The 12,549-nt window shown below is 33.2% G+C and overlaps 1 protein-coding gene across 1 annotated transcript in view; it reads left to right on the forward strand.

The window, feature by feature from the left end:
• Positions 1-2,647: 2,647 nt before the first annotated feature.
• Positions 2,648-12,549, forward strand: part of LRRIQ1 (leucine rich repeats and IQ motif containing 1) — a 207,360-nt gene continuing 197,458 nt past the window's right edge. Inside the window, exons 1-5 of the mRNA XM_043561707.1 lie at positions 2,648-2,791; positions 4,409-4,520; positions 8,584-8,675; positions 10,045-10,162; positions 11,176-11,399. Coding sequence (XP_043417642.1) covers positions 2,648-2,791; positions 4,409-4,520; positions 8,584-8,675; positions 10,045-10,162; positions 11,176-11,399 — 690 coding nt within the window. The remainder of the gene's footprint in view (positions 2,792-4,408; positions 4,521-8,583; positions 8,676-10,044; positions 10,163-11,175; positions 11,400-12,549) is intronic.

Here is a 12,549-nt window from a genome sequence, read left to right on the forward strand (position 1 = left end):
ATTTTGTCGTTTCAAAATGTTACATAAGTGGAATCATATAGTATGTTACCTTTTGGTTTGGGCTTTTGCTCAACATAGTTCCCTAGAAATTCAAGGAGATTTATCAATATGGTGACGTGTAGTAAAATCTATTCCTTTTATTTCTGAGTAGTATTGAATGGTATGGATGTGCTAGAATTGGCTTAACCATTCATCTACTGAGGGACATTTTGCTTGTTTCCAGTTTGAGGCTATTATGAATAAAACCGTTGTGAACATTCATGTACAAGTTTTAGTGTGTGAAAATAAATTTTTATTTCCCTGGAATAAATGCCCAATAGTATAGGCAATAAGGGAAGACCAGTCCAATTAAATCAATTGTATGTGAAAGAAAGATATGCAATATGTATAGCTATAGGACAGGCAGGCACAGGTTGTTTGTTTGATTTTTGGATGGGAGTGAACTGATTGTGTTTATGTGTAGAAGAGAGGCAAGTGGAATAAAAATGTATGGCGAGGCAATAAACAGAAAAAATAGTGGATGGAACACAGTTCAATATGTGAGAAATTGTCAGATTCAAAGCATAGGTACAAGATTATACTTTATTAGGAAGGGGTTCCTCTCCAAGTAAGATGAATATGAAAAGATTTCAGGAAAAGAAATAGGAAAATGAGGATGTTTCATTTTCTTTGTTAACTAGATCATAAACTATGAACACAGGATACTTTCTTATTTAATCAATATATTTCTATCCCTAGTAGTGATGTTAATGTACCTTGTAGGCTCCCAAAAACTTGATTTTGAGATGAGTAAAAGAAGGAAAAGAGGAGGGAAGGAAGGAAGGAAAGAAGGAAGGAAAGAAAGAAAGAAGAAAGGAAGAAGAGTCAAGAACACAGCACTGGAAAGGCCAGGGACCTGAGGAAAGAATTAAAGTTTGGAATAGTCTGGAAAACAAAATACTAGTACAGAATTTTTCAAACTTTTTTCCCTTAAACCAAGACCCACAGTAAAACAAATACACAACTACACTGCAGCTCATGTACACATGCATACATATATACCCATTTACAAGTGAAACAAAAGTTTTAAAAACTATTTTTATCTTTAACATATATAGTTAACTTATAGTTTCTTTTATGACCTACCCTAATTTTTCCTATCCTATTCCATCATTAAAACTTTATGATCAAGAGCCACTGAATTAATTTCTGGATTCACGAATTATCATCTAAAATTTGTGTCTGGTGTAAGAAAGTGGTCCAGGTTCATTCTTCTGCATGTTGTTGTACGGTTTTCCCAGCACCACTTGCTGAAGAGACTGTCTTTATTCCATTGGATATTCTTTCCTGCTTTGTCAAAGATTAGTTGGTCATATGTTTGTGGGTCCATTTTTGGGTTCTCTATTGCGTTCCATTGATTTGAGTGTCTGTTTTTGAGCATATCATCTGAAATTTGAAGATTGTTGGATTAAGAGATGTTAAGAAAGACTGCTGCGCAGATGAAGAGCTTGACTAAGTTTGTAGGACATGTTGTAGTGGGAAGAGTCCTGGCTTTGTATCTCTCAATTAGGGTCCTGTTTCCATTGCTTATTAGCATAATGACTATGCACAGTTAAGTAAATTCTTCAAACCTTGGTTTTATTATTAATACAATGACTATAATGACCTTAACCCTGTTAATTTACTCTGATAACTATTAATCACACAAGTGTCTTCTAGTGCCTGGCTTGTCACAGATACTCAATACCTGGAAGCTAATGCTGGTTGATGATGTGATGATTATGTGAAGATATACTGTAATGTATTGCTTGATCCATAGCCATTATAATCATTAAAGATTTAAATAAAATAAGTATTAATCTTATATACTATCCATATATCCATATGGATATCCATATGCTGTCCATTATTATAACATCCATTATCCATTATGGATATCCATATATTATCCATTATTATAACATGTTGTTGTTGTCAAAAACAGATGACTATCTATAGTAAAATTGACAACTATGAGTTAATGAGTAGAAAATAACCATATATTGCCCCACGTATAGACTTGAGTTGTTCTCTTTTGACTATTCGAATCTTCGAATATTCAAGCTGTTCAGAGGTATTTTTCCCTTAATTTTACCCATGAGGATGAATTTTACTGTGATGTTTCTTGGTTCAGGAAGCTAAGACAGTCCATTCCACGTGACTTTTCCCTTACAGAATTAAGAGATTAGTATTAGAGTTGATCATTTTGTAGTCACACATTAAAAAAATAATGAATTAACGTAGAGAGAAAACAATGTTTTCTAATATATGGTACTACCATAATAAGATATGATAAAAGTTTCCTAGATGAAAACATGTTTACACAGAACATTGGTATGACACATTAAACAACCCATAGTTTTTACTCATTTTAGCTACTTCAATTCTCTTTATTTTTTTTAAATAATTTATTTATTTTGAGAGACAGAGAGAGAGACAGAGAGACAGAGAGAGAGGGAGAGAGAGAATCCCAAGCAGGCTTCATGCTGTCAGCAAGAAGCCCAATGCAGGGCTCGATCCCACAACCCTGGGATCATGACCTAGGCAGAAATAGTCAGACCCTTAACTGACTGAGCCACCCAGGCACCTCTCAATTCTCCTTAAATGGTTTTGTGTTTTATTATGAAAGATGATGGAAAACAACAATGATGATGAAGCAAAGCTCGAAGAAGAAATAGAAGCTGAATTGGATAAAATCAGCATTTCTTCATTGGAAAAAGATGATGATGATAGTGATTCAAAATCAGAAACCCAGAGTGTTGATAGTGATACAGTAAGTGTTAAATACTTGACTTTTAGGAGCCTTTTAACTGGAGTAAACTTTTCAGGAGAAATATTACTTTTCTCAGTGTGTTTTACATAGTTATATAATTTTTTAACTTATGATCCCTTTTAAACAATGTGTATTGTTAGATATTTTAATATAAAAATGAAAATAGAAATCACATATAATTTCATATGCATATGTGTGGGATTTATTTGCAAAATTGGGATTATATTATACATATAATTATTTATATCCCGCTTTTTTTTACTTCCTCATGAGTGTCTTAATGTTATTAGATATACATGAAAAACAAAATTTATGTAAACTCTTTAGATCTATAGAAATAGTTATTTTTTTGGAAATCAAATATATCTTCTTTTCATTTGTGCATTTTCCCCAGTGTTTATATGCTTAGAAAATTTATTCACAGATTAATTCTTTTACATCAAAATCCTTAAACTAATGGGAATTTATTTTCAATTATGTTATAAAATGTAGATCTAGCTAGAAATTTTCCTGCATGTATTTAGTTAATATTATTAATATCACTTGATGAATAATTTACCTCTTCTCAATTGATCTGCCTTTTTTTATAATTAAATTTTTTAATGTTTATTTATTTTTGAGAGACAGAGAGAGACAGCATGAGCAAGAGAGGGGCAGAGAGAGGGAGACCCAGAATATGAAGCAGGCTCCAGGCTCTGAGCTTTCAGCGCAGAGCCTGACGTGGGGCTTGAAACTCTGGAGCCCTGAGATCATGATCTGAGCCAAAGTCGGTCGCTCAACCGACTGAGCCACCCAGGTGCCCCTGAACTGCTTTTTTTTTTTTTAAGTTTATTTATTTATTTTGAGAGAGAAAGAGAGAGAGAGAGAGAGAGAGAGAAGGAATGTGAGCAGGGGAGGGGCAGAAAGGGAGGGAGAAGGAGAGAGAGAGAGACAGAGACAGAGAGAGAAAATGAGAATGAATCTTAAGCAGGCTCCATGCTGTCAGCACAGAGCCCTGTGCAGGGCTCGAACTCATGAACCATGACATCATGACTTGAGCTGAAATCAAGAGTCGAATGTTTAACTGACTGAGCCACCAAGGGACCTCTCAATTGATTTGTCCTATCTTTTGTATATGTTTAGCTCTATCTAAGATTATTCTTTTCCGTTATTCTGTTAGTTTTGGCCTATTGTAGTTTTTTAAGTATCAAATAGGTAAAATTGCTTTAGTTGTTTTGCTCTTTGAAATCTCCACTAAGCTTTTTCTAAAAACAAAAACAAAAACAACTCATTTGTTAAATTTCAAAAAGCAGTTCTACTTTGATTTTCAATTAGGATTGAAATAACCTATATACTACGTTTGGAAAGTTAATATTTTTACATTATAATGATAATAGTAATGATATTCAAATGAGACAAACAATTCTGAAATTTTTCATTTAAATGTGAAATCCAACAGAATCATGGATGTGCTTCATAACCACTTGAAAATGAAGAGCAAATTTTAACCAATATACTTGTTTGAACTCATTCACATATTTTGCTCAAATTTTTGGTGTATGAAAACTTTTATCAAATATTTGATACATAGGTTTAATAAACAATTTAACCATTGATTTCATGTTTTTTAAATTTGAGGATGTGGATGAGTTACCTGAGTCAGTTCTTCACTGTATTGACATCATAAAGAATAAGAGTAAAACTGTTGAAGAGCTCATTCTTCAGGACTTGGAAGATACAGAGGTTTTAAGTAAGTACAGTTTTTAACTGCTTGGCAGATAAGTTTTCTGTAAGCAGGAATGATTTATAATTTAGAAAATTATATTGTTTCAAGTTCTTATCTGTTGTCATACACATGTATGTGCATTTGTCTCTAGTATATAATATATGAGATTTTTATTTACTCCATTAATTTATTTCCTGTATTACTTTCCTTATATGTCTAATAAATAGTAGCCACCAACAGTTTGTTTTACCAGTCTTAATTAAAACCAGAGATTGTATTACGGCTGATTCTTTTTTTAAAAATTTTTTAATGTTTGTTTATTTTTTTGAGAGAGAGACAGAACACGAGCGGGAGAGGGGCTGAGAGACAGGGACACAGAATCTGAAGCAAGCTCCAGGCTCCATGCTCTCAGTACAGAGTCTGATGTGGGACTCAAACCCATGAACCTCGAGATCATGACCTGAGCCGAAGTCTGAAGCTAAACTGACTCTGTGACGGTTGGTTCTTGAACAATGCTGGTTCAAATTACATGGGTCATTTATACACAGATTTTTTACAGTGTTATAAAATGGATTTTCTTTTCCTTATGATTTTCTTAATAACATTTTAATTTCTCTAGCTTACTTTGTTGTAAGAATACAGTACATTATACACATAGTATATAAAATATATGTTAATAGACTTTATGTTATTGGTAAGCTTTCTGGTCTACAGTAGGCTATTTGTAGTTATGTTTTGGGGGAACAACAGCTATATGCAGATTTTTTACTACATGGGGGTTGTCACTTGTAATCCCCATGTTGATCAAGGATCATCTGTACTTTGCATTAAAGAAAAGAAAATTGGTTGCAGGAATATTTTAGAAGTATCAGTTTATACATCTTTTTGGAGAAAAACCATTTATATCAGAAGGCTAACAAGTTTTATTTGATTCAGCTGAGCAAATTTACTTCTTGAAATTATTCTAAGAATAATAGAGTGATTAAAGATTTAATTAGAATTAATCAAGGTTTAGTTTATAATGAAAAATGGCAACAGCCTAAGTGTTTAATAGGATCTTAGTGTGTGCAACTACACCCATTAAAAAAGATGGCTTAGATGATATTTAATAGCATAAAAATATTCATTATGTAGTGTTTAAAATTATAAAAGTCAGTGTTATTTATGCAAATATTAGTGTAAGTTACAATATGGATATTCATAGATATTCATTCAACAAATATTGCTGTGTGAAATGATCTGTTTTAGCTACTAAGACTATAACACAGAACAAAATAGACAAAGGTCCTGCTTTCCTATTCTAATGTTCCAGTGTGGGGAGATAGACTATAAATAAATAAATATGTAATATTTTAATCATGATAACTTCTATGAAGGAAAAAGTTTAAGATAGGGGATAGAGATTGGAGGTTGCCGTTTTAGGTAGGGTAAGTCAGGGAAGGCCTCTCTGAGAAAGTAATATTTAAGCAATGACTGAAAGGTAAGCCACATGGACATCTCAGTGAATGAGAAGGTGAGCTACATGGATATCTAGAGAGACAGTGTTCCAGAAAGAAGGATGTGTAAAGGCCAAAGCACAGATCATATACGTGTCAGATCATAGAGGGCTCTTATAAATCATGGTCTGGACTTTGGATTCTACTCTCTGTATGCTAAGGTTTTTGAGTAAAGAGTGACAGTATCTGACACATTTTGAGACAATCATTCTGGTGATTATGTAGAAAAGATGACTTGAGGTAGCAAAAGTCTACTACAAAACTGTTGTAGTAGTGTGGTTAGAAATGAGAGTGATTTGAGTACAAATGATGAAAAATAGTCATATTCAAGAAACCATTTTTAAGGTAAAAAGAACCAAATGGATGTTTTATTGGTGGATTGGAATGAAAGGAAGAGAGGAAATTGACTCCCAAGATTTTTGTCCTGAGAACCTGTGTACATATGTAAATACTTACTATATGTAGATGCTTCAAATTTTGGCAGTGACTGTCTGTAGTTGAGTTATAGGGAATTTTAATGTTTTTTTAAATTTATATTTCCTGAAGTAAATATAATGAAAGTATATTATAAATATATTAGCAATTATATAGCCTAATTAAGAAAAAATAGAAGGAAACACAATCATAGAAAATTAGTTACATAAAAGGTTATATAATTACAGTTGTAGCAGTGGTTTAGAAAATTATGAGATCTTATGTATCATTCTAATGAAATAAGTTTGATAGTATCAAAGGATAGAATAATTTTTCAAGAAAATTCAAATTATCAAAATTGTTTGAAAAGGGTGGAAAACATGATTAAAATGATAACCTGGCAAGAAGGTGGAAAAGGTTTCCTTCTCAAATGTCATTAGAAATTAGTATGATTTTTGGGGCACCTGGGTGGCTCAGTCAGTTAAGTGTCTGACTTTAGCTCAGGTTATGATCTCAAAACTTGTGAGTTTGAGCCCCACATTGGGCTGTGTGCTGACAGATCAGACCCTTGAGCCTGCTTCGGATACTGTGACTCCCTCTCTCTGCTCCTCCCCTGCTTGCGTTCTGTGTGTCTCTCTCTCTCAAAAATAAATAAACATTAAAAAAAATTAAAGAAATTAGTATAATTTTAAAAAAGAAAAAAAGAAATCAGTATGATTTTACAACTGATTTCTTACAATCCACAAGGATAAACAAATCTGAAGATTATATTTCATTTATAAAAAGCTACATATTTCAAATATAAATCTGTACAAGCATAACACACATACAAAAGAAGCCAGAGGCTAATTTCATTTTTGAATGTAGATATTTTGTTTAGGGCTCTCATTTGTAGACAGAAGCTACTTTAGCTCCTTTAAGCAGAAAGGTTTTTGGGGTATTTGTGTGTTTGTTTTTATGCATAGAGTAGATGTTTTGGTTACTTATTGCTGCAAAACAAACTGAGTGGTTTAAAATAACAATATGTTATTATCTTTTATGGTTCTGTGGGTTGACTGAGCTTAAATAGGCAGTTCTTGCTTAGATTTCTGTATGCATTTACAGTTAGATCTTAATTAGGAATGCAGTTAGCTGAAGTCTTTAGTCTTCACACGTAATATTTTTAGGAAAATAAAGACTTAAATATATCACAGAATCTAAATCACCCTCTGAAACCTGGCTTCAAAGAAATCTGTAGAATGTTTTTTTTGCTTTCAACCTCTTACATAGGAAATCATGCTGGTAAGGCTGTGAGTAGGTGTTGAAGGCAATATATGCTATCGGACAAAACTGGTGTGAAGAGGTAGTTAACCAGCAGAACAGTCATCTGTAAAAAATAGTTTACTAGTAGGAGAGGTTCCCAGGATAGAACACATTAGCTGAATAAGGACAAAAAAAAAAAAAACAAACAAAACTACATCTACACAAATGGTAACAGGACAATAAAATTCAACAAAAAACACATAAAACCAGGAATGAAAGCTCACTTCATTCACATTAATAATTATAATCTTTTAAATTAGTAATTTTATTAAAGTATTTTTAATATCTTGTGCAAGCTTATATTGCTAGGTTTTGGCAGGTAGAATTGAACTTTTGTTGATTTCTAATTAGGGCGTCATTGCAGTATAAAACAGCATTATTCTGTGTACATGGAAAATAAACTTCAGTATAAAATATGAAAGGTGATCAAAAGAGTGCTTTATAAATTTATTGCTTTTATTTTTAGAACAAAGATTACAGATTTCCTCTGTTCTTTATTTTTCATTATTTTCCTATTGTTTTGTGTGACTCATCATCGAGTCACTGATAGAGGTTCCTGGATGACTCCGTCGGTTAAGCATCTAAGTCTTGTTTTCTGCTCAGGTCATGATCTCATGGTTCTTAAGATCAAGCCCTGTGTCAGGCTCTGCATTGACAGCATGGAGCCTGCTTGGGATTCTTTCTCTCCCCCTCACCCTGCCTCTCCCACACTCATGCGCATGTGCATGTACTCTCTCTGTCTCTCTCCCAAAACAAATAAAAAGAATATACTATGATAGAATTTGAGATTAAAGGATGACGAAAGCGTTTGAGATTTTAACATGTTTTGCCTTGCTCTCTAATATTTAAAGCTATAATATTTTTTTCTTCTCTAGACTATAGTTATGGAGTGGTTTCTAATAATCATATGCATTTAAAGATAGAATTGTCAACTGAACATAAAGAAAATCCGGAACAATTAATAAAGGTATATGATCAATATTTGACTGAAAGTACTCAATATTACAGTTATAAATTTACCTTTCCCTCTTATAAAGGATGCTAGTTCACTCATTTAAAGTTCACTGATTAAAAATTAAAAATTTAATTATTTTTAAGCAAATAATATTTAGTATTGTGCTTTTCTCTGGCATGTAATAGACAACAACTCAAATTTCAACCTTTAAAAATATTAGAAATAGTGCTTTGAACCATCAGTACCTGGAAATTTAACTATATTGTGTGATTATTTTTTCCCTAAAATCTCCAAGGAAGAAAACAATGACTATAATATTAATTACCTTGCTTAGGAATGTACTGTTACAGTAGAGACTTTAAATACCCTATGGAAAATTTAAAAATAGAACATCTTATGTTAGTTAAAAAAAAAGATAAAATAAAAACATTCTTAAAGAAATAATATGAAAGGAGAGCCTAGCATTTTTGGTTAAAACCTCTAGAAATGTATTTGAGAAAGTTTCTTCTACAGGTTCAGCATTTTGGACTCTTTTACTTCTCATTTTACCCAACTATGTCTAATTTTACTAACTCTACTCCTGGTCCCTATGATGTTTAGTGTAATTTGAAAGTTGCTTATATATATATATATGTCTCGACTCCCTTTTTTTGGTAACAAACTTGAAATATTAATTTTGAATTATCATACTGTTACTTCATTGAAATAGATGTCCTATATCTTACCAGCTAGAATATGGTGCAGGTCTAATTATGGAAAAGTATTCATCAATATTATGACTTTTTCATAATTTAGGTTAAAGTAGCAAATAGTTGTTTTTTAAATGTACTGAATGTATCAGCAGTTTGTATATGTGAGCAATCACTCTAATTGAGAAATATATAAATATATTAAGAAGAAAACATTAGTAGAAACATTTGGAAATAATTTTCAAGGAATTTCTTTGTTTTCATTTGAGTATAGTTAACACACAGTATTACATTAGCTTCAGGTATACAGAGTAATAAAACATCTCCACACATCATGCTATGGTTACCACAAATGTAGCTACCGTCTGTTACCATAAATGGCTGTATACCATTGACTGCATTCCTAATGCTATACCTTTTATTCCTATGACTTATTCGTTCCACAGATTTTCAAGCAGTTTAACTGAATAGTGCAGATGAATATCAGAGAGTGCTTAGAATTCTGAAAAATAAGGAGGGTAAAATATAGTCTGTTTGCATGGGAAAAACATTTTTAGTGTGCTATAGAGTTGTATTTGAGAGAGATTCAAAGTAAATAAATTTCTAGATATGTGTATGTAAATACTTGATACATTATTAAAGCGATTGCTTGACTCTTTCTTTAATTATTGGCATTCTTTTTAACCTCTTAGATGTTATCTGAAATAGAAAAAGAAGAATTCCTGAGGAGTAAAACCCATTGTAGCAGTCCTGATTCTATTCCAGAGCCTGGTCCTCATGATTTGCCTGTAGATGAACATGTTTTGTCAGGTGGGCTAAATGCTGAATGATAGTTTTGATAATTTTAATGTGATTTACTGTAGTTATCTGAAAAACGATTAAGAGTTTTCTTTTGACATTTAGAAAAATACAATCCTGATATTTGAAAATTATTATGCTTTACTGTACTTATTTAATTTCATATTTTCATAGTTTTTAAAAAAATTAATGTTTATTTATTTGTGAGAGAGAGAGACAGAGCACAAGCGGGAGGGGCAGAGAGAGAGGGAGACACAGAATCTGAAGCAGGTTCCAGGCTCTGAGCTGTCAGCACAGAGCTTGACAAAGAGCTTGAAGTCATGAGCCACGAGATCATGATCTGAGCCAAAGTCAGATGCTTAACTGACCGAGCCACCATGGTGACCCCATATTTTCATAGTTTTTTATACCTCTTAAATTAACTTGATTTAAATATATTTAAAATTTTCCATCTATATAGCTGACTGAAATAGATATACTCAGCCTTGGATTTTTAAGTGTCCTTTAACTATGTTCCTTAAGTATCTTTTAAGTACAGCACACACACACGTATTATGTTTTTACATTAAGTTTTAGGTATATAGTTTAAGGCAAGCTATGTAATTTCTTAATTGACTGAAATGGAACTCCCTTATATATGACTGCAATAGAATTTTTATGTATATTTAAGAATGTATTTTTTGCATATTGTCCCTTTTACTTTGGTAATACATTGACATTATTTCTTCATTTCAAAATTACCCTTATACTTTACATTAAATCAGTTTTGAGAGGTTAGATTTTTTTTTTTTCTTTTTTGAGAAAATGAGAGTGTGAGCTGGGAGTGGCAGAAAGAGGGAAGGAGAGAGAATGTTAAGCAGGCTCCATGCCCAGCACAGAGCCCAATCCCACAACTCTGAGATCATGTCCTGAGTTGAAATTATGAGTTGAAATCAACTGACTGGGCTACCCAGGCACACTGAAAGGCATTATTTTAATAATAATAATAGTAATAATAATAATAATATTTCTTTTCATGAATGCAGATGATACTGATATAAATTTTGGATACTGTGAAGTGGAAGAAAGATGTAGGCAGTCTTTTGAAGCCTGGCAAGACAAACAGAAAGAACTGGAAGACCAAGAGAAAGAAACTCTCAAAGCTCAAAGGGATAGAGAACAAAAGCAATTTGAAGAAGAAGAAGAAAAGAGACATTGCTGGATGAAACAGTTTGAAGTTGAAAAGAAGAAATTAGAGAATATTCACAAGGTAAGGATTTTTTTTTTATTTTTGTTGTTTTTCATACATTTTTTGAATCAGTAACTACTTCTGAATAGTACTGGTGTTTTGGATTATGGCATGGATTGAGCTATGTCCTGTGTATTTTTTTTAATAGAATTTTACTTTTTGGACCAAATGACATTAGAAAATATTTTTTTAATATTTATCTTTGAGAGAGAGGGATAGGGGGTGGGGAGAGCCTGAGTGGGGGAGGAGTACAAAGAGATGGGAACAGAGGATCTGAAGTGGGCTCTGTGCTGACAGTAGAGAGCCTGATGCAGGGCTCGAACTCATAATCTGTGAGATCATGTCCTGAGCAGGAGTCAGACCCTAACTGACTGAGCCATCCAGGCACCCTATTCTGTGGGTTTTAAGTACTTCTGATAGTTGAAGCAATTGACTGTGGTAATAGGATTTACTATGGACTTCTTGATTAGTTTTCACTGTAATTCATTGGAATTTCAGATGCTTCTTTGGATCTTGGGGGTCCCCTGGGTCTATGAAGTTACAAAGATTGTCCTAGAAAGGCTGATACTTGGAACATAAACTGTTGTTTTTTCATACCCTTCTTATCATGGAAGAAGGCAACATAATTTACTTGATCATGAAATATCCTTGCTATGTGGTCTAATATATAGCAGTTACATGAAACATTTGGTTGAAGTGGTTCAACCATGTAGGTGATGGCCTATGCCTTGCTCCCATATTGAGCTAATTCCTGGGCCAGAGATTTTTTTGGTGTGAAGGAGTTTTATGTTGTTGTTTAAAAAAAAAATTTTTTTTTAACGTTTATTTAGTTTTGAGAGACAGAGCACGAACAGGAGAGGGGCAGACAAGGAGACACAGAATCCGAAGCAGGCTCCAGGCTCTGAGCTGTCAGCACAGAGCCCCATGTGGGGCTCAAACTCACAAACGCAAGATCATGGCCTGAGCTAAGTCAGACACTCAACCCACTGATCCACCCAGGAGCCCCAGGAGTTTTATGTTTTTATTTTTGTTTCCTCCTAACCCTACCCCAGGGGGTCCACAACTTCAAGTCATGGTAGTGGTGTATTGAGAAACGGGTGAATTTTTAGGACTTGACTTTATGGGCATCAGAATGCCCATGAGCTTAGAATGTGTGGGTAACAGGCAGGAC

This window comes from Prionailurus bengalensis, chromosome B4 (genome assembly GCF_016509475.1).
Source record: "Prionailurus bengalensis isolate Pbe53 chromosome B4, Fcat_Pben_1.1_paternal_pri, whole genome shotgun sequence".
Taxonomy (NCBI): Eukaryota; Metazoa; Chordata; class Mammalia; order Carnivora; family Felidae; genus Prionailurus; species Prionailurus bengalensis.